Raw genomic sequence first — 26,660 nt, forward strand, 5'->3', positions numbered from 1 at the left:
AGAGGTCAAGCTGGCGGGGTTTTTAGCAGAGCACAACATCGCAATGAGGGCCACAGACGATCTGGTGGATGTTATCAAGGACATATTTAATGACTCAAAAACTGCACAAAACATGTCACTTGGCCGCACAAAGGCAACTGCCATAGCAAAGCATGTTATTGGTGACTGCTATTTTGAGAGTCTATCAGAAATCCTGATGAGAAAAAAATTCAGCATCCTAACTGATGAATCAATCGACATTGGAAATGTCAAAACGCTCTGTAGTAGTTAAGTGTAGTTTTTGTTTATTTTATGAATTGTTGTCATTTTGAGGACAGAGACAATGTTGTTGTTATCTTGGTTACCTCTTTTCCAGGTTATCATATAGCCAGGTTATATGCACTTTATTTCATTTATTTTTTCCACAATATCTTTGAGTTTTTAGCAGCATAGCAATGAGAAATACAGTCTTTGACATTCCTGCAACATGTCATACAACACACAGATGCAGCAGCCTCGAAATTCCCCTCCAAGCCAGGGGCCATCCAGCTCCCAGCCGGCTCCCAGCCGGCTGCCAGCCAGCTACCAGTCCCCCCCTCCTCTTGGGGGTGTGCCCAGAATCCACTATAAACACGCCTCTTCATTCAATTGCAGGGTGTCACCAAGAGATGGCGTGTCCCTCACAGGAACACATCTCAAGGGCAAAGATTTTTACTCCACTACATTCATCTGCTTTAGTAGGCTTATTTGTAGTTAGGCAGTCACAGTTACTCAACTATTTTACGTTGATTATTTAGATCAACTTAGAAAAATATTTCTTGCACAAAGTCTTAAAAAAGTCATAAATGTGTGTTTCCATCAGCCTGTTTTAATGCATATTTTCGATTTGCAAACAGGAAATTCCTAAGTTTTTCTCTCACAATATACTGTATGAATTTTTTTGTGATTGTTGCAATCAAAAAAAACAAACTCATGTAAAAAAGTTGTATATAATCACTTCCTATATGATAATAACCATACTTCACATTACAGAAACAGTCGAAAAGGTTCAGTTCCCATCTAAAAAAAACAAAACAGTTTTAACTTGAGAATGCGACGCATCAGCTCAAAGTTACGACATTATGTGGCAGAGATTTGGCGCAGTTGATAGAGCGTCCGCCCCATGTATGAAATTCTCTGCAGCGGCTATGGGTTCGATTCCCTCTTTCAGCCCTTTGCTGCATATTATCTTCTTCGAAAAAAAAAGGTTACAAAATCATTCCTGAGTCATAAAAGTGATGTAGCTTTACAAAACAGCCTGTGACTCCAAGAATAAACAGGCTCCATCTGTTTACATAGAGTTTGCTTTTGATAATTATCAACAAAAATGATGACCTAATTTTACTTTACATGCGCTGGAACAGAGACAGAGCTGCAGGAGCAGAGCGCGTCATCTGGAGATTCCAGGGCTCGCTTATGTTTTCCGCAACAGGCGCGCGGCTCTCGGCAAAAATAGACCAGGAAGCGGCCAGTAGACAGTCATATTAGTATTGGTTGAATATGCGCTAATTTTTTGCGATTGCAAGATTTCCTGGTCGGACTGATAATATACATTTTGATGCATGAGGGAGGTGGGAAAGTTGGCTTATCCATAAATGTAATTAAGTGTAATGGAAACATTTAGTGAAGTCTATAAAGTAGCCAGCGACACAATATTAATATCCGTGGCACAAATTGATTTTTAATTACTGGAGGTACGTGCTCCCCTCAGCCCTCCACCTATTTTACTGGCCATAGCTAGTCTGTGGGACAGTGGGGGCTGGGAGCCTGTTTGGTTGGTGACCATCCATTGAGTTAGAACAAAGGATACACTGTAATGCAAATAATGACTTTTCAGCCAACAACGCGGCCGGCTCGACACTACACATGCCTGACAGAGTGACAGACAGGAGAACATCATGACGCCCGTGGTGATGATGTGCGATGTGTCAGTGAAACTACAGGTTTACTCAGCTCTGAAATGTGCCGGGAGTTAATCGCTTCAAATGCACAAATGCAGTGAAGTTCACAAACCACCAACAGTTTATAGAATAGGATGGACAGTCTATCAGTGGCCATTAGAGCAGCTCTCTAATAATTAAAATAGATGTCACACTGTGCGGAACAGCTTAATAAGTTAACAAGAGATTTGGCCACGACAGCTGAAACAATGAAACAATTGGATTTATACTTTATCCAAAATTGGGGTGAAATATTGCATGCCACGGATTAGATAGATACAGAAATCATCATCTGAGAAATACTCATGATACTGATTTCACTGTTTATTGGCCGTTTTCATGTGTGTGTGTGTGAGCTGATTGGCCAATAAAAACAAGTAGATTGGCCCATCTACATCGGCCCATTGGCCCTTTATGCCCCACAACATTGTTTTTTTTCATTGGTCTGATTGGCCCATTAGGATTATTCATGATTGAATGTAAGTGTCCGTGTGGGGGATGAGGCTCGCTGGCTGCGGAGGGAGAGTTGATGTTGTAGTAAGAACCTGTCTGCCTGGTCTAACATGATGAAGTCATGTTGAACATTTCCGTTTCCCAAAAAAACCCATTTATTTGAGGTGCAGCGGCACAATATTAATATCAAACACGCGTGCACAACGCCTGACGTAAAAAAAATGCATTCTTGGTGCGCTTCTGAGTACTATGTTTACCTGCAACTATAACTTCTTTTTAATAGTTACTGTTTATATTCATTGCATGAACAGTCTGAAAAAAGAGACAGAGACACAGAGAGGAGGACACAGACAGTCACACAGACAGAGTGATGAAAAAGATCAGTGATAATTAACTACAGTATATTAAGCCTATGATGTTGAACATCGCAGTGCGCAGTGCGAGCCGTCTGCGGCGCTCCGCAGCCGCCTGTGAAGGCGAACGAAATCTGGAACCTTTCAGCTCAATGACATGGCTTTGAAAGCACCAAGTGACTTGTTTTAACGAATTTCGTTAGATTAAAATATGTAGAACTGTAAAATATCACTTCCGTGAGGCTGTTCAGTCAGACATTAACAGATCACAGGCTGAAATTGGCATTTCATCCTCCCGTCCCTCCCTCTTCAGCGCACTGTAAATGATTTCTGTCCAGTAATATACAGTACACACACATACAGGACTCTGCGTATTGCTGGTCGCCGCATCAAATAGCCACCTGCAAATCTAAAATGCGCTACAAACAGGAAACCCACCAACTGAAAAGCAGAGTGGCTCCGCGAATCAGGCAGAGTATTAAACATTTAACTGTTTAGCAGTTCAAAATGCTAGAAAAACGCGACGCACAACTTCTGTTATTCATGATCAATTTTCTGGGCACAAATCACTCGGCACACGGAGATGCGCTGGGAGCCTCTCCAAAGGTGGAGAGAGATGTGGAGGAAAAGGCAGGATGGGCAGATGAGCAGATCCAAGAAGTTTGTCAACGAGCACTACAATAATGTGGATGATTAAGCATAATTATATTTAAAAAACTGCACAGGGTGCTCTACTAGACAAGCAGTTTTTCTTACAGCAGTGGAGGCTATGTGCAGATCTAATGAACGACTCAGCAAAGCTGACACGGTAATAATGACTGCTCCTCCTGGTGGACTGATCGAGCGAGTGCAGGTAGTTTCCGCAAATGGAGCTTAGGGGCATTATGAGTTGGCCCCGCGCCGATGACGTCATTGTGGGGGATCTCATTACAGTCACGAACTCGCCTACTGCAGAGCAGGGACCGGTCACGGACCCGCCAGGGCCCCAGCATGAAATTAGGGGAATTTCGAGGCCGCTACATCTGTACGTTAGCTGCCTTATTATGTTCAGAACAGAACATAAAACAAAAAAATCACATAGAACTGCACTTTATTTTAAGTTAGAACCTTGTGCAGGCACTTTTAAGTTTGCATAAGTGCAGTTTTTGTTTATTTTATGAATTGTTGTCATTTTGAGGACAGAGACAATGTTGTTTCGCTGAAAATAAAAATTCAATACGTGAAGCCAGATCTTTATTTCCTTGTCAGTTATCATGAATACTTTTTACCTTTTAAACCTGGTGCTATGTCTATTTCCTAACATTGGGTGGCCTCCAGGCCTCATGATTTGGCTCATTAGTTCCCACCCGTCATTGTTTATGGGGGACACATTAGCCTAACGCAACTGTGGGGCTGCTGATGAATCCATTCAGAGAAGTTCTTTGATCCATTCCGTACTGACGCAAAGCCGTGAGTGCCTGTTAGACGCTATTCAACACTAGAGTGACTATAGCGCATCAATAGACTTGTTTAGTTCGATTATGACGGGTGTACGATAATTTCCCTCAAAATACAATAATTTTATGTCTCTGGTACGATAATCCTACATTTCCCACCTGGCAACACTGGTAAGACATATTATGAGATGGTGCGGAGGAGCTTCAGGTATGCCCAGGCAGCTCTTTCAGTTCAGGCAGCAACTGTGAAGATTTCAGCTCGCAGCAGACAGAAGGAAGCGGGTAAGAGTTACATGAATGCCGCTTTATTTTCACAACAATGTAAAAATGGGCTGAATTTTATTTATTAGCTGCATTGTTTTTAACAAACATGGTCACATATGTTATCGTGTCATCGTTTCTTAGCAGTACTAATATTATATTAATACCTGTATTTACAGCTGCTGGAAGCAAGAAGGAGTGTCCTAGCTCTCCAAACTCTGCCAGACACTGCAAGAGCAGCGGGAGAGCGACCCAAAGTATGTGGCGACACACAGCAAGAGGCTTTGCATCGAGTCCCCTTCAAAGCGACAGGCGCCAACTCAGTATGACCCAGAGGCAGCAAAGAAGCATTTCCAGAGGCCTTAGACTCTTTTTCATGCACCATGGACGAGCGGCATGGCCCAACCCAGAGACTCTTATCAGTGAACCCCTCTGCACATTTCCTTGCTTTTTTCCCCAGTAGTCACTGATTTTACTTGGTTGATCCTTGTTAATGTGTGTGACTTTTTTTCAAAATGTATCTGTCAACTGTGTTCCTTGTGGTCTACTGTGTGGTAGTGTAGAAGGTGGATCGCCAAATAAATCAATGAATCATCAATCAAATAAAATATATATATCATTTATATTTTATATATACATAAATATAACAATATAATAATTATTTTTAATATATAAATTTATTATATAGTATTTAATTTAATATGTATTTATTATTACTATAACTATTATTATTATTCAATTCAATTTATTTGTATAGCGCCAAATCACAACAGAAGTTGTCTCAGGACACTTTCCATATAGAGCTGGTACAGACCAAGCTCTTTTATCTACAAAGAAACCAACAATTCCCCCATGAGCAAGCACTTGGCGACAGTGGCGAGGAAAAACTTCCTTTTAACAGGCAGAAACCTCGAGCAGAACCAGACTCTGGGTGGGCGGCCATCTGCCTCGACCGGTTGGGTGAGAGAGGAAGAGCAAGAGAGAGAGAGTGAGACAGACAGACAGACAGACAGACAGACAGACAGACAGACAGACAGACAGACAGACAGAAAGAAAAGCAGTCAGAGAGAGAGAGAGAGAGAGAGAGAGAGAGACAGAGACAGAGAGACATTGTTGTTATTGTTATTTGTGGCGCACAGATGACCAATAGCAGCAGAGTTGTCATCCAATCACATGATCGCTCATGATCGCTCACTCGTGATTGACCAATCGCCAAAAATCAATGAACTTGCAGTGACTATATCTGTTGTGAGGGTTGCCATGTTGCTGTTTTTCACTGAGGTGAGTAGTGGTAGCACCCCTAGGCAGCCCTCAGTGTAGTTTGCCTCTCCGCTAGTAGCCTCTGCCCCCTGTATTCTCAGTTTGCTTAGTTTATGTTGGACTGGGTTTTAAATATTTTAACACGGATCCACTTGTTTTTAGGTTGTATTGTTAAGGCCTTTTTTTAAATAGTAAAATTGTAATAAAAGTATTACTAACCCCCTTTATTGATTTGATGTGGTTTGTGAATTCTTTTCTCTTTTGCAGCTCCAGTCCCTACCTGCTTAGTTTTGACTAGTAAATAAAGAATATTTGGTTCATTTGGAAACGTCTCTGTACTGTTTCAGAAGCGAGCCTGTGTCCTACCAGTTTCATTTCCTTACCAGCATGTGCTGAGGTAGTATGTCCTGGGACGTAATTCCTGAGGTGGCGTTGTCACTGTTCCTCCCTTACATTACTCTGTACTGCCCCTCCTCCCATCGTCACACTAGCATTGCATACGATCTACCACACCTCCTTAAGGGGGAAATTTTATTTGAAACCAGGTGGCATTAGTCAGGAATACAACGTCACTATGTTTAAATGCCTAAAACTATTATTATTAAAAACTATAATATTAGCCTTTAAGACCTCCTGGGGCCACAATTCATACTTGTTTCATTTAAAAAACAACCTCCCCCCCCCCCTTATTGTATGAGATAAGGTCAGTGGCACTGACCAGGGCAGAGTTGTGCACACTTGTAAAATTACTTAACAGGATTTTAATGTGATTTCATGTATTTCTAATCTCATTCATTGTAGCAGTAGCAATGCTCAGCTTTTTTTTAAGACCCCCCACCCTCAATCCATAATGTTATGGACTACATGTGTTAGTAGAGGTAAAGTCACCTGATCTGTGCACCAGACCCATGTAGCCAGAACAGTGAGCCCAAAGACCAGACCTGGCCAGGGTAAATCCCCAGACACTGGGTCTCTGAACAAGTTGAAGGCATCAGTACGAGGTAGGTGGCAGGTGGTGTTGGCGACTGTCACTGAGGGAACGGCTGACATATAACGCTCCACAAGGCCCTCATACCAGCCAACTTTGGAGAATGCTGGAAAACACAAAAACACACATACACACTTTAGTGTAACAATATTATACTGGGTTTACATAATTGAGCTGAAATGTTAAAACAATTATTGGTACAAAATATCTGTCCTCCTCAGACTCATTCTAAAGCATCAGCATTATTATCAGTCACCAGGGGCCCATTATGACTTAGTTTGCCCATAACTTAGTTTGTTGAACAAAAGTCCAGAGGGCTGAAAATCATTCATTAGGCTGCTAGTGTTTCGACAAAGACTGTTTCAAACATGCTGGAACATTTATTGCCATTGTGTGTGTGTGTGTGTGTGTGTGTGTGTGTAAGTATGCACCCTACCTATAAACATTAGTGCAAGGGCTCCTGCAACCATGATCAAAGTCTGGAGTGCATCGGTATACATCACTGCTGCCAAACCACCTATAGACACACACACAAACCCACACGCATTGTTGTGCAGTGCATGAGTATAAGGACAAATCTGCAATTGAAACAGGTCTATGTGAAGCAGCATACAAGGAACAAGGAAGTGACAACAGTTTGTTTAGAGACAACACAAGCAAGATGGGAAGATATATATATATATATATATATGTGTGTGTGTGTGTGTGTGTGTGTGTGTGTGTGTGTGTGTGTGTGTGTATATATATATATATATATATATATATATATATATATATATATATATATATATATATATATATATCTCCCGACACTCAAGAATCAGATATATATATATATATTACTGATTCTTGAGTGTCGGGACAAAACACTTTCTAAAAAACTATTTTTGAAAATGTACACTATGTTGATTAGAGTTATATATTCATGTAGATAAAGATCTGTGCTATGTAACCATGTAAAGGTGCAGGCTGGAGGTTAAAAAACATTTTTAACAAATTCACATGTTCACCTTAAAAGCTTGATTTGTGTCAACTCCGTCAGACACACTAAAGTATATAATTATATAATTATAATAGCCCAACAAGAATATTAAGTTCTGATGTATGTTGTAATTGTGTTTAGTTACTCTGATATGCAATAAAATATAATATATAAACTGAAGGCTTAATTTCACACTGTTATGAATACACAGATTTCTAAAAATGTGCATTTTCAAACTTTATCTTTTATTTTGCCATTATAGAAAAAAATATCCTTAAGTGGATAAGACACCCGAGGATGTAGATCTGATGATCCTTTATTACTTCAGCAACAACTGAAGAAAGAATTAATTTTTTTCCCCCAAAATTACAAAAACATACATATGATCATGCTGATGAAGATCTGATGGCGTTGATGGGAAACTGAGTTGACAAAATTGTATTTGCATTTCTGATCTATGAACAAATGTTTTTTTTTTTTTAACAAAAGGAAGTAACAATAGATTAAGAAATAACAACTTCTTATCTTTTATTGAACATATTTGTAATTCAATTGTAATGAACAAACTGTAAATACACCATTTGAAACTAACAAATTGCACCGTTTCCAACTATTAAAAAAATAAGTGTAGAGATAAATGTATCAGCCATAGGCGTTGCTGCAAAACATAGTATGCTTCAAAACTAGGAAAAGGAATAGAGCAGGAACACACAGGGGTTAAGGAGGCGCATACATAGAAAAAAACACACTATGCCTTAAAGCATGAATACAGTCACACAAGGCACTTATGCCTTGAGCAGCAAGCGTCGGACATGCTCATGCTCAATGAAGTCCATCACATCAGGGGCAATACTGTAGATCTCTCTTGTTCTTGATTGGACTGGTGATGCATTTCCCATTAGTTTCATTATGATGTCTATGATGTCTTGGGCTTAACCTTTGCTGTTGGACCATGGGGATGCAGAAATTCCACTTTCACATCTTGATGCTCAGTATCCGCAGCAATGGTCTTGGCTAGCCACCAATGGTCATCGTATACTACTGCTAACCAGTCTCCATTATTAAGGCTGCTGACAGTTGTTAATGTCACAGTACCCCCAGGACCATTCAATGGCTCCTCATCCAACTCTTTCGTCACATATTCCATTTCCACATCCTCCCCTCCCATCTCATTTTCCATCTCCTCCCACAACTTCTCTAAAGGTCTCTTCTTTCCTGCCCTCTGGGTATCACTCTGCTGTCCATCTGAGCCCTGAAAATGGAAGGTAGCTGGGCAGAAGCACTGGCAATCCAACATCTTGCTGCAAAAGCAGGATAGTTGTCTGTGGTGGATCCTGTTCTCATGTGCGATGATCTGGTGTATTTTCTTGTTGTTGAGGGAACTGGTCTGAGAGGATCCATGAGAAGTGTATCGTATCTTTCCATGTCTTTTTCTGCAATGTGGTGCAGCTGAACGGCCTTCAGATTGTTTGAGACTGTCACATCATTTCCTTTCAGCACCAGGCTGTCAGTTGTTCTTTTTACTGTTCCACCAATGCCGTCTGGTGCGCCTTTACCGTGGGAAGTGGGGAAGAAGTTCCATGTTGCTTTTTTAAACCCTAGTGTAGGTGGAATAGCGGACAAAAGAAAAAAGTTCTTCTTGTTCTTATACTGTTTACTTGGTCCATCTGACCAAAAGAAAACAGTGGTGACCTGTGGATATTTAGTATTGATCTTTTAAGACAGGTTCCATGTGTGTCCAGATTGCCGCAGCATCTTGTCTCTTCTTTGACCATCCCGACCATGTGGGCAATGCCTCCAGCCGTTTGCTAAAGCTGTCGCAGGGTAATCAAGCTGCCGCCGATTACGCCGTAGATTTTCTGACCATCTCGGCTGACTTGGGGTGGAATGACACCGCTCTTCAGGGAGTGTTTTTAAACGGACTCTCTGAGTGTTTGCAGGAGGAAATTGCCACCAGAGAAATGCCTGCAGATCTTCATGCTCTAGTTGACGTGGCGGTACAGATGGACAACCGACGGAGGGAGCAGTCTCGGCGTCGTATTTCCAGACCCACTGTGCAGCCTCCACCTCACTGGCAGAGAGCAGCGCCCGTCTCCTCGGAGCTCGGAGCTACCTGTCTCCCTGCCGCACCGCTTCCACCCTTGGACAGAGAGGAGCCCATGCTCTCTCCTCCTCCGAACGCCGACGTAGGATTCAAGCGGGTGAGTGTGTGTATTGTGGACGGACTGGTCATGCCCTGCCTGCCTGTCCTATTCGGCCAAAAGATCAGGCTCGTCAGTAGCGCGGGGGATACTGACGAGCCCAAAAGACTCGCAAGTTCCAGGCCCAAGACTCTTTGGGTGTGGGGGAGCTGGTGTTGTCTTTATTGGCTCTCGTAGATTCTGGCGCTGAAGAAAACCTCCTTGATGAACACATGGCTGCTGACCTCGGCTGCCAGTTGGAAGAGCTGGAAGAGCCCCTCAAGGCATACGAACTTGACGGTAAAATAATGACTAAGGTAACACACCGCACCACTCCCATCAAACTTATCGTCTCTGGTAATCACCACGAGGAAATCTCCTTACTCATTGTGCATTCTCCACACTCTCCCCTGGTTCTTGGTCATCCCTGGCTCCAGAAACACAACCCACATATTGACTGGAGCCAAGGGAGAATTGTAGCGGGGGGGATACTGACGAGCCCAAAAGACTCGCAAGTTCCAGGCCCAAGACTCTTTGGGTGTGGGGGAGCTGGTGTTGTCTTTATTGGCTCTCATAGATTCTGGCGCTGAAGAAAACCTCCTTGATGAACACATGGCTGCTGACCTCGGCTGCCAGTTGGAAGAGCTGGAAGAGCCCCTCAAGGCATACGAACTTGACGGTAAAATAATGACTAAGGTAACACACCGCACCACTCCCATCAAACTTATCGTCTCTGGTAATCACCACGAGGAAATCTCCTTACTCATTGTGCATTCTCCACACTCTCCCCTGGTTCTTGGTCATCCCTGGCTCCAGAAACACAACCCACATATTGACTGGAGCCAAGGGAGAATTGTAGCGGGGGGGATACTGACGAGCCCAAAAGACTCGCAAGTTCCAGGCCCAAGACTCTTTGGGTGTGGGGGAGCTGGTGTTGTCTTTATTGGCTCTCATAGATTCTGGCGCTGAAGAAAACCTCCTTGATGAACACATGGCTGCTGACCTCGGCTGCCAGTTGGAAGAGCTGGAAGAGCCCCTCAAGGCATACGAACTTGACGGTAAAATAATGACTAAGGTAACACACCGCACCACTCCCATCAAACTTATCGTCTCTGGTAATCACCACGAGGAAATCTCCTTACTCATTGTGCATTCTCCACACTCTCCCCTGGTTCTTGGTCATCCCTGGCTCCAGAAACACAACCCACATATTGACTGGAGCCAAGGGAGAATTGTGGGCTGGAGTCCGCTTTGTCATGCCAAATGTCTCCATTCAGCCATTCCTCCCACAGGGGGAGACAAGGGGATCTCCAATGTTCCTCCGGAACCACGGGACCTCTCCCTCGTGCCTGCTGCTTATCATCACCTCCAAGAAGTCTTCAGTAAGGAACGGGCGCTGTCTCTGCCACCTCATTATGACTGTGCCATAGACCTCCTTCCTGGTGCTCCTCTTCCCTCCGGTCGGCTGCACAATGTGTCCCGGCAGGAACGAGAGGCTATGGAGAAGTACATCCAGGAGTCATTAGCGGCGAGCATCATCAGACCCTCCACGTCTCCGTTGGGAGCGGGTTTCTTCTTCGTTGAGAAGAAAGACGAATCTCTCAGACCCTGTATTGACTATTGTGGGTTAAATAAAATAACAGTATGTAACAAGTATCCCTTACCACTCATTAACTCGGCTTTTGACTCCCTCCAGCAGGCTACCATCTTTTCCAAACTCGAACTGCGCAACACTTACCATTTGGCGCGCATCTGTGAGGGAGATGAGTGGAAAACTGCCTTCAATATCCCCTTGGGCCATTTTGAGTACCTTGTTATGCCCTTCGGGCTCACTAATGCTCCTGCTGTCTTTCAGGCCCTAATCAATGGCGTTCTCTATTCATCTTCTCCCAGTCCTCGGAAGAACACGAAGGCCATGTTCAGCAGGTTCTCGCCAGACTTTTAGAGAACCGTTTATTCGTTAAAGCAGAAAAATGTGAATTCCATACCAGCACTGTTTCCTTTCTTGGTTTTATTATCCAGGAGGGCAACCTGAAGGCTGACCCAGAAAAGATCACGGCAGTCGCTGAGTGGCCAGTCCCGGAGACCCGGAAGGAGTTGCAGCGCTTCCTTGGCTTCGCAAACTTCTACCGTAGGTTTGTTCGGGACTACAGTAAAATAGCCATCCCTCTGACCAAGTTGACTTCCTCCAAGGTAAAGTTCGACTGGTCAGCAGAGGCTGACAAGGCGTTCCAGAAACTAAAGACACTGTTCACCTCCACGTCTGTTCTGGTTCAACCTGACCCCTCCAGACTGTTTATTGTAGAGGTTGATGCTTCTGATACTGGGGTGGGGGCTGTTCTTTCCCAATATGCCCAGTCAGACAACCGGCTACACCCGTGTGCCTTTTTCTCCTGCTGTCTCTCTCCTGCAGAGCAAAATTATGATGTGGACAACCGAGAACTGCTGGTGGTCAAGTTGGTACTGGAAGAGTGGAGGCACTGGTTGGAGGGAGCTGAGCAGCTGTTCGTGGTCTGGACGGATCACAAAAACCTGGCCTACATCAAGGCAGCCAAACGCCTCAACGCCCACCAGGCCCGCTGGGTGCTATTCTTCAGCCGTTTCAACTTCTCCCTAACTTACAGACCGGGGTCCCGTAACACTAAGCCGGATGCCTTATCCAGGCAGTTTTTGCCCTCCGACGCCACCACAGAACCCGAAAGCGTCCTTCCCCAGGACCACATCATCGCCCCCCTCTCTTGGGAGATTGAGGGGGTAATTAGGGAGGCTCAGCGACAACATCCAGACCCAGGTAACGGCCCCCGCAATAAGCTTTCTGTCCCACACACTGTCCGTTCCCAGGTGCTGCAGTGGACACATACCCATCGCCTTTCATGCCATCCTGGAGCCAACCGCACCATCTCCTTGCTGCATCGCCACTTCTGGTGGCCTACTTTAGAAGCTGACACACGGGAGTATGTGACCGCCTTTTCCGCCTGTGCTCGCGGCAAGGCGTCACACAAGGCACCTGCTGGTCTCCTCCTTCCTCTCCCCATCCCTAGCAGACCCTGGTCCCACATCGCGGTGGATTTTGTCACCGGGCTGCCACCCTCCCGAGGTAACACTACCATACTCACTGTTGTTGACTGCTTTTCCAAAGCCGCACGTTTCATTACTCTCCCTAAGCTTCCCTCAGCGCTAGACGCCGCTGAACTCCTGGTCTCCCATGTGTTCCGGCTGCACGGTATCCCGGTGGACATTGTGTCGGACCGCGGACCCCAGTTCTCATCACAGGTCTGGAAAGCTTTTGCCAAGGCTCTAGGTGCCACTGTCAGCCTTACTTCTGGCTTCCACCCCAAGTCTAATGGGCAAACAGAAAGGGCCAACCAGGACCTGGAGATGGCCTTAAGGTGTATCTGCACCGACAATTCTGCAGACTGGAGATCTCTTCTCCCGTGGGTGGAGTACGCCCACAACTCCCTCACCTCGTCAGCCAGTGGGCTCTCCCCATTCGAGGCCTCCTTGGGCTATCAACCTCCCCTTTTTTCAGCACAGGAGGCCGAGATTGCCGTTCCGACTGTGGCCGATCACAAGAAGGTCAAAGAGTTCTGGCAGACTGCCACCAGAGCCCTTGAACGCAACCAGGGAGTGAAGCAACGTGCTGCGGATCGCCACAAGACCCCTGCCCTGGCGTACAAACCAGGTCAGTCCGTCTGGCTCTCCACAAAAAACATTCCATTAAAGACTGAATCTCGCAAAATGTCTCCCAGGTTCATCGGCCTGTTCCCCATCCTCAAGATCATCAACCCACAGGCTGTAACACTCAAACTCCCTACCTTCCACATCTCTGTGGAAGGTAGAGATGTGGACTCCGACTCATCGACTCATCGACGGGGATCCTGTCTTCACGGTGCGGACGTAGTGGACATCAGAAGATGTGGTAGAGGCTTCCAGTACTTGGTTGATTGGGAGGGGTACAATCCTGAGGAGCGCACCTGGGTGCCCCAGTCTTTCATCCTGGACCACACCCTCATCGATGACTTGCATCGGAGACACCCGGATCGACCTGCTAGGCCACCAAGAGGCGACCTTTGGGGGGGGGGGTACTGTTAGGATCCTGCCTTCCTATCTCTCCTTTTGTGTCTCCTCCCCCTTTTCCCTGTGTGTGTGTCTGTCTGTTCACCCCTGTTGGCGTGGCTGGGCATCCTCTTACCTGCTGCCAGCTCCGCCTCCTGCTACTCACCTGTGTACACTCTGCCTGATCAGGTGGAGTATTTAAGGAGTGAGCTTTCTCCCACACATTGCCGGATAATCCTCATCCTCCCATGAGGGGGGCTGGTCTTTTGGTTGTAAGTAGTAAGTCTCTTTGTCTTCCTCTCCTTCCCGAGAAATTGCTAGTGTTCCACTGTTTTGTTCCAGTCACTGATAGTGTGCTCTTTTCTTATGTTCCAGTGCCTACCTGCCGCTTCCACGCGTGCCTCGTTTGTCATACCCGCTTCGTTGGAGCTCCTTTTGTTTATCCACTCTTTTTGAGTGCGTCTTTCGTTTGTTTTTGTCCACTCGTTGAGTGCACTTTTTGTTTGCCTTTTTTGTTGATAAACTGAGTTTTGATTTTCATAAGTCCTGTCTCTGGGTCTGCATCATTGGGTCTAACTATTTGGTGGCAGACTGCCTAACATGTATATGTATATGTATATATGCATATGTATATGTGTGCGTGTGTGTGTGTGGCCCTTGAAACTTGCTAATGTATAGCTGCACTTTAACTTTAAAAATAAAATGCAACCGTGTAATACTTTATAATGGAGTCGACCTTCTCCATCCAGGCAAGGGCGATGTACTGCTGCATAAACATCAGTGTTCCTGTTCTGCTATTATTTTTCAACGATCATGACACCAGACGAGATTTTAGGCTGAGCAGAGAGTCCCTGGCGGTGTTGCTGCTTCTCCACCAGGAAAGGCGACACGGATGGGGTGCCACAATAGAGACCTTGGTCTGTCTCTTCTGGCTGGCGAGTGAGACATCCTCCAGTTCTGGTGGCAAGGGTGTTTGGGATGCCTCGCTCCACTGTTCACCGCATCGTCCATCGAGTTACTGAGGAGGTGGTGGCCATTCGCCACAGGGTCATCTACCTCCCCAAGACCACAGAAGACCTGGCGGCAGTAACTCAGGGTTTTGCAGGGCTGGCAGGACACAGAGCTTTTCGAAAAGCTGCTGGAGCAATCGACGGCTGTCATGTGAGGATCAAGCCTCCAAGCGTGACCTGATGGTCACTGGAACTGGAACAGGAAACTGTTTGCTTCAATAATCTTGCAGCACCACCAGGGGCTTCTGCTCAGCCTCAACTGTAGATATGTTCTCTGTAAATCTGCAAATCTCTGTAAATAGTAATTTCTGCTGATCTTTTGTAAATAGTTGTACATTTTAAGAATGCCCACTTGTAAATAGAAATATTCATATTGTATCTTTGTAAATATCTGTAAATATCACAGAAAAAATAAACTAATTGTGTTGTCACTGAAAAGTAGTTCAAAGTCTACTAATATTGTAAATAAGAAATGGAATAGATAATGTAACGAGGTTATAAGATTTTAATTTAGAACACAATATTTTTAATTAACAATTTAAATCTAACAACACAGAACGTAATCAAACAGGGAAAAAAAAAAACTTAAAAAAAAACATCAGCACCTGTCAATCATTTTTTGTCAATCCCATTTTTTTGCAGGATTGTTCTAAACATGAGAGAAGCATGACAAAAGGTAAACATACAAGATCACATTATCACAGATATGTACAGATTCACAAACTGTGACATCAGGACAGACATAAAATTCCCACCCCACCCAAAACAACATTTATTTGATGTGATCCAAAGATTATATTTGTTCCTTTATGAAACTTTCACATTCAAATACAGTGTATATAGAGAACATTTATGCCTCAACAGTTACCTCCACTCGAGTGTGGCCGTGTTTTTGGCCCCTGTAAACAGAGTTTAATAAACTCCTCCATCTGCTCCTTGCTCACAAAATGACATGCAAACCATATTTTCTGTCAACAGACAAAATTATTGTTCGATATAATAACGACAATAACAATAATAATGGTGCTGCTGGTGCTGTTGGTTGCTATTGTTAAAAAAAAAATAGGTGCGCAAAGCATTTTGGAATATGTGAGGCCGCGAAGGATAGTAGCGATGCATCCTCCGAAAACAGGGAAAAGGAGGACGCATTTGTCGGCTGCATTTGGAGGACCCTTTGAATTTGGACGAATTGGGACAGCCTTCGCGCAGCGCTATGACGTAATCGGCCTTCAAATGCATCCTCCGAAGGATGCAACGCCTGAATTGGGACACAGCCTTTGTTGAAAACAGCTTTGTCCTTCCCACCTCACGAGATCCCGAGCTTGAAAACAAACTGCTGGGTGCCGCCGTGTTCCGCGCATGTGTAGTGAATGTTAAAGCTTAGACCAATAATGCTTCATTTCTCCATCTATTACACTTTGGCTTCTCAATATGGTTCTGATGTTTAATAACACAACATTTTAATAGGCTATTGAATGAAGTCAGGGTTATTTACAGGGTTCGTACACATTTAACTATTCAATTCAAGCACTTCTCAGATCTTGAAAATATAGCATTAAAATTACAGCATACAGAACCCTGTATCAAGACTCATGGTTAAATGACATATATGTCAGTCCATAGTTTATATGGCAAGTGTTTGTCACTAAACGGTATCGTTTATTAACGGGTAATGTATGAACATTAATATGGGTTCAAATAGCCGGTTAATGTTACCTCCCCACGGCGCTCTCCCAGCCGGAGATAAACGAGCCGTGAGTGTCGCAAAACCTCTGGCTCCATTGTCGCCTGTCATCTGTCTGTTATGTTTCTGTTGTGTCGTTTGTCTTCTGTTAAATTTTTGTCTCCATACGTGTGTTTTTCCCAGGTTAGGAGGGAAGAAGTTATGACGTCGTGACGCAATCAGGGAATACTCCGAAGGCTAGACCGTCCCATTTACCGATGGTTGATGCGGCCCACGGAGGAGCCTCGTGGGCCGCGTCCTCCGTGGGCCACGTAGGAAGGGTCCTTCGAAGGAAGCAGCCCCTGAATTGGGACACAGCCAAAGAGATAATATACGTAGATGCCTCATTACGTACTGGAGCGTAAAGGCCCATTTATACCCTCTGGATCCGGACGAAATCCGTCCGTCCATCCCACACGTTGCCTCTGTAGGGGGCCTTCATACCTCCGTCCGTTTTCAGCGTTTTGTCAGTGTGTCCTCTAGGGGGCAATGTCGAGTCATAAATTACAGAGCCATTGTCATAGCAGCCGTTGCCTTGTCAACGCTTCTGTCAGCATATACCGGCATCAGTAATGGCGTCAGTAGAGGAGGTTATTATAATGACAGTACTGAGAAATAGGAAAAAACGAAAAAATCAGAGGTCTGCGAGGCGGTGGCATGTAAGGCCACTGAATGAAGACCGATATGTAAATGGAGAATTTTTCTCACTCATGTTGCCCATGCGGGAAATGGATGAAGAAAGGCATTTCTCCTACTTTTGGATGTCCGCCGCAACTCTCGACCAGTTGCTTCACCGGTTCTCTTCTTCATCGGTTTTTAGTTTAACTCATTTTGCTCATTTTAACCCTACACTGCCCCCACGACTTCCGGTGGTTTCGCGTGGTTTCGTCCGGAGAGCTCCGGATGGCTAAGCTCAGAGCCGACGGACAAACTGATGGATGAAACAGCCTCCGGATACGGACGAAAGCGTCCGTATCCGTTATTTATGGAGGGTAAAAATGGGCCTTAATCCAGTGTCACCGCCATATTGGGTGGGTCTCCGCTAGCACCAGAGCCAACAGAAGTCATCGCAAAGAGTGCAACTATGCCCCTATTTTATTTATTTATTTTATTTTATTTAGCTTCCCAGCCCCAGCTGCAAGCTTAACAGGGTAGTGTAAGACGCTGGAATGACCTGGAATTTTAAAGCTTACTTTTCCAGGCCTTAAAAAAAAGAAAGAAGGGAAAAAAATGTACTGAGCAGGAATATATGGGAGCTTTGTATGTATGTATGTGTTAAAATCAGTGTATATCACACACATCAGCAGATTCATTCCAGGCTATTATGGAATCTTTGTCATCCTAAAGCTGTGAACAGTTGTTTAAATTTAGACAGGTCAGGCCAGACGGTGTGTGTGTGTGTGTGTGTGTGTGTGTGTGTGTGTGTGTGTGTGTGTGTGTGTGTGTGTGTGTGTGTATGTGTGTGTGTGTTTGTGTACGTGTGTGTTTGAAAGCAGCAGTGGACTGTGGGCCGACACACATGATGAGTTGGCCAAAAAGAAAAAACCTTCCTCATTTCGATAGTTTGTTTTGGTGAAGTTTTATTCCAACACAAATGAGTATAAAAACTTACTCAAAGTTTAATACGCATGTCAACAGGTTATGCGAGATGCCTGTGCTTAACTTTACATTAAATAAACTCAGCACACAAAAACAAAAATGAAGAAATTCTTGTGTTATTGGTGTGTACAGAAGGGCCATGATTTTGTGTGTGTGTGTGTGTGTGTGTGTGTGTGTGTGTGTGTGTGTGTGTGTGTGTGTGTGAGAGAGAGAGAGAGAGAGAGAGAGAGAGAGAGAGAGAGAGAGAGAGAGAAATCAAATGAACAATCAAACTGTTTCTTTATTAAAATCTAAAATTAATTAATTTATACGTTTATTAATATGCCAGACCATATGTCTGTATTATGCTCTTTAACAAAGACAAAGTATTTCAGCATGAAAGCATTTGTTTTTAATGTGTGACAGCGTCCTGTATCATAACTACATCTCTGACTTTTGTAACAAACCAAACCGTGTGAAAATCGGGTAAAAATTTGAGGAGTTAAAATGATTATAGTAGCTGGGCATACACCTTCCTCCATAGAAATAAATGCACTGGGGACGAATGGGACACCCATCCAAGATGGCGGCTGCGCTGAATGTCAGCTCCAATAGGACGGTCAGAAGGCGTCTACGTATATTATGTCTATGGTCATCCATCCATCCGTTTTCTATGCTGCTTATCCCTTTCGGGATCGCAGGGGGGCCGGAGCCTATCTCGGCTGTCAACGGGCGAGAGGCAGGGTACACCCTGGACCGGTCGCCAGCCAATCGCAGGGCACATACACACACCAGTCACACTCACACTCACACCTTGGGGCAATTTAGAGTCACCAATCAACCTAATGAGCATGTTTTTGGTCTGTGGGAGGAAGCTGGAGTACCCGGAGAGAACCCACGCATGCATGGGAAGAACATGCAAACTTCACACAGAAAGGCCCGACCCGGGAATCGAACCTGCGACCTTCTTGCTGTGAGGCACGTGCACTACCTGCTGCACCACCGTGCAGCCCCATGTCTATGGTCATTGTTGTATATATGCGGAAGCAGCCGCAATACAGTTGGGTGTTAGCAATAAAAAGTTAAACGGTCATCTGATTCTGGATCATCATTGTTATGTTGCAAGATAAAGACCAAAGACATTACAAACACCTTGCCTTTTCATCCATGCAATATCTTGTGGAATATTACATATTTTCTTCCATTTTACATATTTATTTTGTGTTTTTCATACCAAGTCTGTGCATATACTTTTTTTTAATATACTGTGTTCCATTGATGATGGAAGCATAAAACAACTTTCGATAGTTTTTCTTTTGTCATTGTCATTATAATGAATTACAGGACAAAGAATATTAATGTGTGTGTGTGTGTGTGTGTGTGTGTGTGTGTGTGTGTGTGTGTGTGTGTGTGTGTGTGTGTGTGTGTTTGTTTACCTGCTACTGTGTAAGCAGCAGTGATCAGCAGCAGTATGCCTGTGGACAGATAGAGATCCCAGCCCAACGACACTTGGATGAACAATGCCCCCGAAAAGATATCTGTCTGAGTAATGCACACACATTTCAATCGTACACATATGCACAATGTATGTCACTTTGGACAACAGAATCAAATGAAAAAATGTAAATGTCTGTGTGTCTTACAGATATTTTTGTGAAAATGTAGAGGATGAGTGACAAAATAGACATGTATATGCGTATCCTTTGGCCTCCAAAGCGTTTGGCCAGATATTCAGGCATGGTCACTACTCCAGCAGAGATGTAGACAGGGATAAAAATCCAACCCAGAGCCACCAGGACCCATGCTGCCTACACAATCACATAAATATTCAAGTTACAACAACACATTGTCAACATTATACAGCTGTTCATTTCATTGTCAATTTATTGAATGTAGAGATTATTACGTCTGCCTTTCTGTCCTTCCTTTTAGCTAAATCCCTAAGATCATCAGTGTCACTTTGTGTCTTTGTTTTCCAGCTGCTATACTGCAACCTGAATCTGTACCTCTCTGCCAGTACCTTTTAGCTGGTCTTGCTTCAGAGGTTGAGATTGGAGATACTCTGTGTGTAACAACAGTTGGCCAGGTTCTTTACCAATTACATCTTCAAAGGAGGGTGGCAATACTGCCAGAAGGCACATAAGAGACACTGAAGTCAGTTGAAAGAAGGTGCTATGGTCTGATGAGACCTAAACTGAGCTTTCTGGCCATAACATTGAGCGCCATGCAGGGCATAATCCAAACATCATCGTAAAGATGCCATTCCCTGCATTTGAAGCATGGTAGTGGCAGCATCATGCTGTGGCAATGCCTCTTGGCAGCAGGTGCTGGAATAATTGTGAGCATACAGAGTAAAATGAGTGCAGCAAGGTGAGACAGGGCTTTCCATTCACAATCATGACTTATCCCAGACCATGTTTCTTACATTCCATTCAAATCCCCCAACAGCGATTCCTCCAGCTGCTCCTGTTCCTGCTAGCCCAATAAACAAACCACTGCCAACATTACTGGACATCAGAGAGGCTCCAATCTGTAAACACATACAAATAATACATGATAACAAGGATAGCTGCTATTTACGTAAAAACTGTGCTTGCTTTGATATGTTTGATAACACTTTAGATTACAGCCTGTGTAATTTTTTAGTACTTAAAATAATAACTCTTAAGCTTCAAAGTAAAATATCAATGAAATATTTATTGTGTACCTATACTGAGACAATTAAAAAAAGATTAAGGAACAAAGGGATAAAGAGAGAGTACCTTTTCAATAATTACTGACCACTTTGGTATTATTACTAGGTCACATGCCAGAAAAAAATGGGGAAAGGGGTAAGAGTGCTGATATTACAACTAAATTAGAAATGACATTTCTTTAAATTATGACATGTTCGTAAATGCAACTTCAAGGGGCCTCTGACTTCTAAATGGCCTAACAATATAGGTGTGAGCATTCAGCATTCTTTTTTTTTTTTTTTTATCTTTTGACAGGACACTATATTCAAGACAAATCATGGAAAAGGTGTGAGAAAACTCTCTTATTACACTCCAAGTCTAGGAGTATGCTGTATGTTTCCACTGATGAAAATAACTTCTTGTTAGAGACACTAGGTTTTTTGGTTGGTGGCCTCACTGTCGTGGTTTTTGAAGTCACTGTAGATAAATGAGGTTGGTCTTTCTTTTGGATTTTTGTTTTTTAGAGCTAGATGTTAGATTGAGTTTGGTTTTACTAAACAAATAACATGTTGTGAAAATTTTGCTTGTATGTAAAAGCAAAAAAATAAGCTGTGCACCTGTTATTTGTCTCCACTCTCTTTACTCCACCTTGGGGATGCAGTGGGCTATGAAATAAAGCGTGTCTTGCTCACCCCCTTTTCAAACAATACTGGATAAAGTTCAGCATTACTTATTTTACAGTACCGTCTATCACCACATAAGTACTATACACAACAAAAAGATATGTCCAACTCACTGCAAAATTTACTTGTTACACTGATGAAATGTTAAAAATAAGCAGACTGTGAAGCATTTGTTTGCTTTAACTGATTATTTATCAGTGGCTCTGAACCAGATTTGAAAGCCTCTGTATAAGGTGAAATAAGCCTGGGGTCAAGTTGGCACCATATGTCAGTGCAATTTTGTTTTGCTTCTTTGTGTATTTTTTTTTTCTTCAGTTGCAAAAAACAGAACATAGAACTTATCAAAAAAAGAATTTCCACATCAACAAAGAGTGACTCCAAAGCCATGGAGCTTATGAATTTACTGAACAGCTTTGAACTTAAATGAAACCACTCATAAGCATGGTAACATTCTGGACTTGGTCATAACAACACGGTAAGACATCAGCGTTTCAGTATTAGAATCATCTATTTCTGACCATTACTGTTTTTGATACCAAATCTTGACAAATCTGAAATGGAATTTGTGGTTCAAAGACAATACCTTGATGGCAAGGCTGAAATGTTTTGAAATATTATGAGATCATTTGAGCCATAGAGCTATAGCTGCTCTGTAAATGACATGGTTGAACATTTAAACAACACCATGTCATGTCTGGTTTAAATGCTGTTGCTCCACTAAAGGTTATAAAGAGGTTGACTGCTGCTGATGTAAACACAGATAAGCTCAATAAACCCAGTAAAAAAGATGTAACCATGGGAAACTTCACCCGTATGACATAAGCTCACCTCTACAAGACTGTCACTGAGTCTAACTGATCCACCTCATGTGTTGACCCTGTTCAGACAGCATTTTCAAAACGGGTGTTTCACAACATGTCAAATCATGTCCTGAAGATTATAAATACATCTCTGCAAACAGGCATCTTCCACAGTGCATTTGAAATAGCTGCTGTAAATCCATTGCTAAAGAAACCCAACCTGAAATCAATTCAAGATGGTGCCATGTGAGTGGCAGCTTGTTACAGCAGCTACAGCTATTTTTCTTTGTATTAGTTTGCTTTTGTGTCTTCTGACCAGACTGCAGATGGAACACTGGGAGTGTAGTGTAGTGTTACGAGGGGACTACCTTAATTTGATGTTGCATTCGTTGATAAAATAACGGGGCACCACCTTCCTCAGCTAAGAAGGACTGCAGAAATTATCTGCTATAACGCTGATAAATACTAACGAATGAACTAACAGTAAACCAGTCTGATAATCTGAAGTGTAAACTCTGGATACAGGGATCGTATATATTCAGTTCAAAAGGACACCGTCTAACCAGGACTTATATCAAAATATCATTTATTAAGCAGAATTATGGATAATGAGTGATGTATCATGAATAATAAGACAGAAGATGGGAGGTGATATGACAGAACACACAAGAAACTTATGGCAACACAATGGTAAATAAATTGGCGATAGTGAGAGGTAGTTGAAAGGGAATAATGGGGACGCGAACGTAAAGTTAAGGGAATAAACGATTAACGGAGAGAATTTGGACAAATTGACCATCTCTTAACCTCACGGACCAACTCTTATTCAAACCCACTTAGCATGCCTACTTGGTTGCTGGCGTCCCGTTGTGCTCTGCTCCGAACTAACTCGAAGATGCCCAGATGGTCCTTGGCTCGATCTACTCAGTGGTCTGGTGAAGGCCAAGCGCACCAAGGTGACGAGCTGATGTTGGACGGTGACGTCTCTGGAACTGGTTCTTCGGTGTCGGTTACAGATGAGGGGCGGCTCCGGATGGTCGTTAGTCGGACCAAGGATCAACAGCTGGCTGCAGGGTTTGGTTCGGTTGAGTCCGTGACGGATTATTTTAGACTGACAGTACAAATTAAGAGTCTCTTCGGTGGCCGGTCGAAAAAGGCTACAAAATTATTATTATTTGACTAAAATTTACTGAGGTTCAAACAAAACGTTTGGCTAAACAAAAAGGTTAACTTGAAAACTTGCGGCAAATTATAGAAACACGTCTTCTGAAAAATAAATCACGCTACTCGGTATGGCTTTTGAGTAGCTCGAAGACGGGAAAAACTTAAAGAGCAAAAACGACTGTGCAAAACTTAAGACAAAGAACTAAGAGACAAAACTAAACATAACTGAGTAACGCGCACACTGAGTAACGCACACTCTGAGTAACGCGCGCACCGTGAGTAACGAGCGCACGCACTGAATTCATGCTGCAGCTGCAGACATTTAAATCTGCTCCAGGGGCGTGTCTAATGGGCTGGCCGTCGAACATGTGAGACGGTTTGTGACGCGCAATCGCCTCAAGGAGCTGAATTAATCAATGACTCACACGAGGGGCTCATCTGCTTCTCACTATGGTCAATCACATATAATTTCAATAACAAATTTTCAATGACATTTCAACATTGTTCACAGCATTCATCAGGCACTTCCTATGGTTGGGTGACAACATTAAATGATAATCCTGGTACAGTTTCATCCCAACATGAATAATAACTCAATGTATAACTAATACAAAAACAAAAGAAATAGAAAGAGATAAAGAAGGAAATAAAGATAAAGAAATTACGAAATAAAGAAATGCAGACGATATTTGCCAAAATGATTATCATCCTTATGATTATTCCTTAATAAAGGTCTTATAAAGCACAGTCAACTTCAAACCCTACGAACCCTTAGATAATAGGAAGGCTCCATTGCAGAGCCTCAGGCAAATCTTAAAACAAAGTTAGATTCACAGCTTGTCATGGGATATGAGAGAACATGGGCATCATATAGATCATGGGTTATTCATGTGAATATATCCAGCGTTGATTCATACGGAGATGCAATTGTCAGGTATACCAAGAAACAAAGTCCTCCGGCTTACAAACAGTTCATTTTAAGGTTGGCTACTTTGCGACCCATCAGCAGACTCTGTTTGTGGATTCAGTTGAAGCCTGGCCTTTGTTCTTCCCAGCCGGCTTTACTTCCTTAGGGCTATTGGGGGACCATTAGCATTGACATGGGACATCCTGTTTCTCTTCGAAATCACACTTCATTATGAGCATTCTAGATGGTCTATAGTTCAATCAGTTAGACTGGTTTACAACTCTGTTTCTCATGAGAAGTCAGAGAGGGTAAGAGAAGGTCAGTTAGAGGCTAGTTCTGCTACAGTAGCCTCATGTGTTTCACAGCAACATGGCTAAGGGAGATCAGGCCAAACTTGCTACAAAATAATGTGGTGTTTTTTTTGTTTTTTTGGTTTTTTTTTTAAGAAAGACTGTGTTCAGTAAAGCGCTTCATCTTTAGTCTTTTTCTACAGATCGAGAGGGACTCTGCAGAACGAATGTATTAGCTCATTCCACCACTGAGGAACCACAGAAGAAAAGAGTCTAGCTGGAGACTTAGGTCCTTTTGGTGCTGGGAACACCAGGAGCTGTTCCTGGGCGAGGAGCGTAGTGAGCAGGAGGGAGCATAAACCTGAATGAGGAAGTTCAGATAGGTTGCCAATTTTGCAGGCAAGCATCAAGGACTTACATTTGATGCGGTCAGCAACTGGGAGGCAGTGAAGGGATATGAACAGCAGAGTGACATGTGCTCGTTTGGGCTGGTCAAAGACCAGGCAAGCCATCGCATTCTGAATCATCTGCAAAGGTTTTAATGAGCATGCCTTGAGCCCTGCCAGTAAGGAATTACAGTAGTCGAGGTGTGATAGTACCAGCGCTTTTACTAGGAGTTGTGTTGCATACTCAGACAGGTCGGGTCTGATCTTGTTGTCTCTGTTGTACAGGGCAAATCGGCATGACCGAGCAAAGGAGGTCACATGCTCTTTAAAAGTTACTTGGTCATCAATCATGACACCTAAGTTTCGAGCAGATTTTTGAGCAGAGCTGAGTCAAGCTGGATACTGATCTGTTCTTGACTCAAACCAGCGGAGAGCAGATCCTGAGATAACAAACTCAGCAAGTGTGGAGAGGAGGATTTGGTGGTTAACCGTGTCAAAGGCAGCCAATGGAACAGAGGAGTGACCGGTAGCCCTAGCTGATCAAAGTGTTTCCACTACAGATAAGAGCACAGTCTCCTTAGAGTGTCTGCGTTTGAAACCGGATTGCCTAGGATCATGCAGGTTGTGATCAGAAAGGAGTTCAGAGACCTGATTAAAGATTGTGCACTGAAGAGTCTTGGAAAGAAGAGTAGGAGGAGTGAAACCGACATGTAATTTTCAACCTGAGCTGGGTCGAGTGTAGGTTTCTTTAACAGTGGGGGTCGTGGGATATTGTTTAAAAGCAGTGGGGAACACATCCATTGCAAGTGAGGAGTTGATCATGTGGATCACAGTAGGGATAAGTGTACACCAGATGGCCTGCAAGAGGACATAGGGTATAGGGTTCAGTGGACAGGTAATGGGGCAAGAGTCAAGCAGAAGGTTGGAGACTTGCCCCTCTGTGACCTGGAAAAATGAGGAGAGTGAGGCTCTGTTAGCTGGTGGTATGTTGGTCAGGCTCAGAGAACTGGTTGCTGATGGTTTTGCTCCATTTTCTCTCTCGGCTGCTCTGAGCACCGCCTGTTGCTCCTTGATGAGACTGGTGAGCCATGGACTTGTGGGGGTTTTACAAGCAAGTTTGGATGAGAGTGGGCATAGATTGTTCAGAGAGGCTTCTAGCAAAGAGCAGAGTGTGTCTGTTGCCTCATTCACAGGGAGTGAGGAGAAAACACTGTGAGGAGGCATGGTTGTAGAGACCTCATTGGAGAGTTGAGCCGGTGTGAGGGATTGGAGGTTTCGTCTGAAGGAGACCATTTGCGACGGAGCTTGTGGGTACTCTGGTAAGGATACAGAGAATTCACAAAGAAGTGGTCTGATACATGTAATGAGGTGACAGCTGTGCAGCAGTTTTGCATTGCAATTAAGTTGACTCTTCAATGTTTTTCTCATCTGGGGCATACTGGAAGCACAGTCAGGGTCATGTTTTTTGATTTCTCCAGTGCTTTCAACACAATCCAACCATCACTGCTCAAGGGTGG

The 26,660-nt window shown here is 43.6% G+C and overlaps 1 protein-coding gene across 1 annotated transcript in view; it reads right to left on the reverse strand.

Moving 5' to 3' along the window:
- The window catches only part of slc5a9 (solute carrier family 5 member 9), a 61,378-nt gene that overhangs the window by 21,938 nt on the left and 12,780 nt on the right, over nucleotides 1-26,660 (reverse strand). Inside the window, exons 3-7 of the mRNA XM_070991939.1 lie at nucleotides 20,664-20,768; nucleotides 19,882-20,046; nucleotides 19,675-19,780; nucleotides 7,146-7,226; nucleotides 6,610-6,815 (exon numbers count right to left, since the gene is read on the reverse strand). Of these exons, the coding sequence (XP_070848040.1) occupies nucleotides 6,610-6,815; nucleotides 7,146-7,226; nucleotides 19,675-19,780; nucleotides 19,882-20,046; nucleotides 20,664-20,768 (663 nt within the window). The remainder of the gene's footprint in view (nucleotides 1-6,609; nucleotides 6,816-7,145; nucleotides 7,227-19,674; nucleotides 19,781-19,881; nucleotides 20,047-20,663; nucleotides 20,769-26,660) is intronic.

The sequence above is a fragment of the Chaetodon trifascialis genome, chromosome 22 (genome assembly GCF_039877785.1).
Source record: "Chaetodon trifascialis isolate fChaTrf1 chromosome 22, fChaTrf1.hap1, whole genome shotgun sequence".
Lineage (NCBI taxonomy): Eukaryota > Metazoa > Chordata > Actinopteri > Chaetodontiformes > Chaetodontidae > Chaetodon > Chaetodon trifascialis.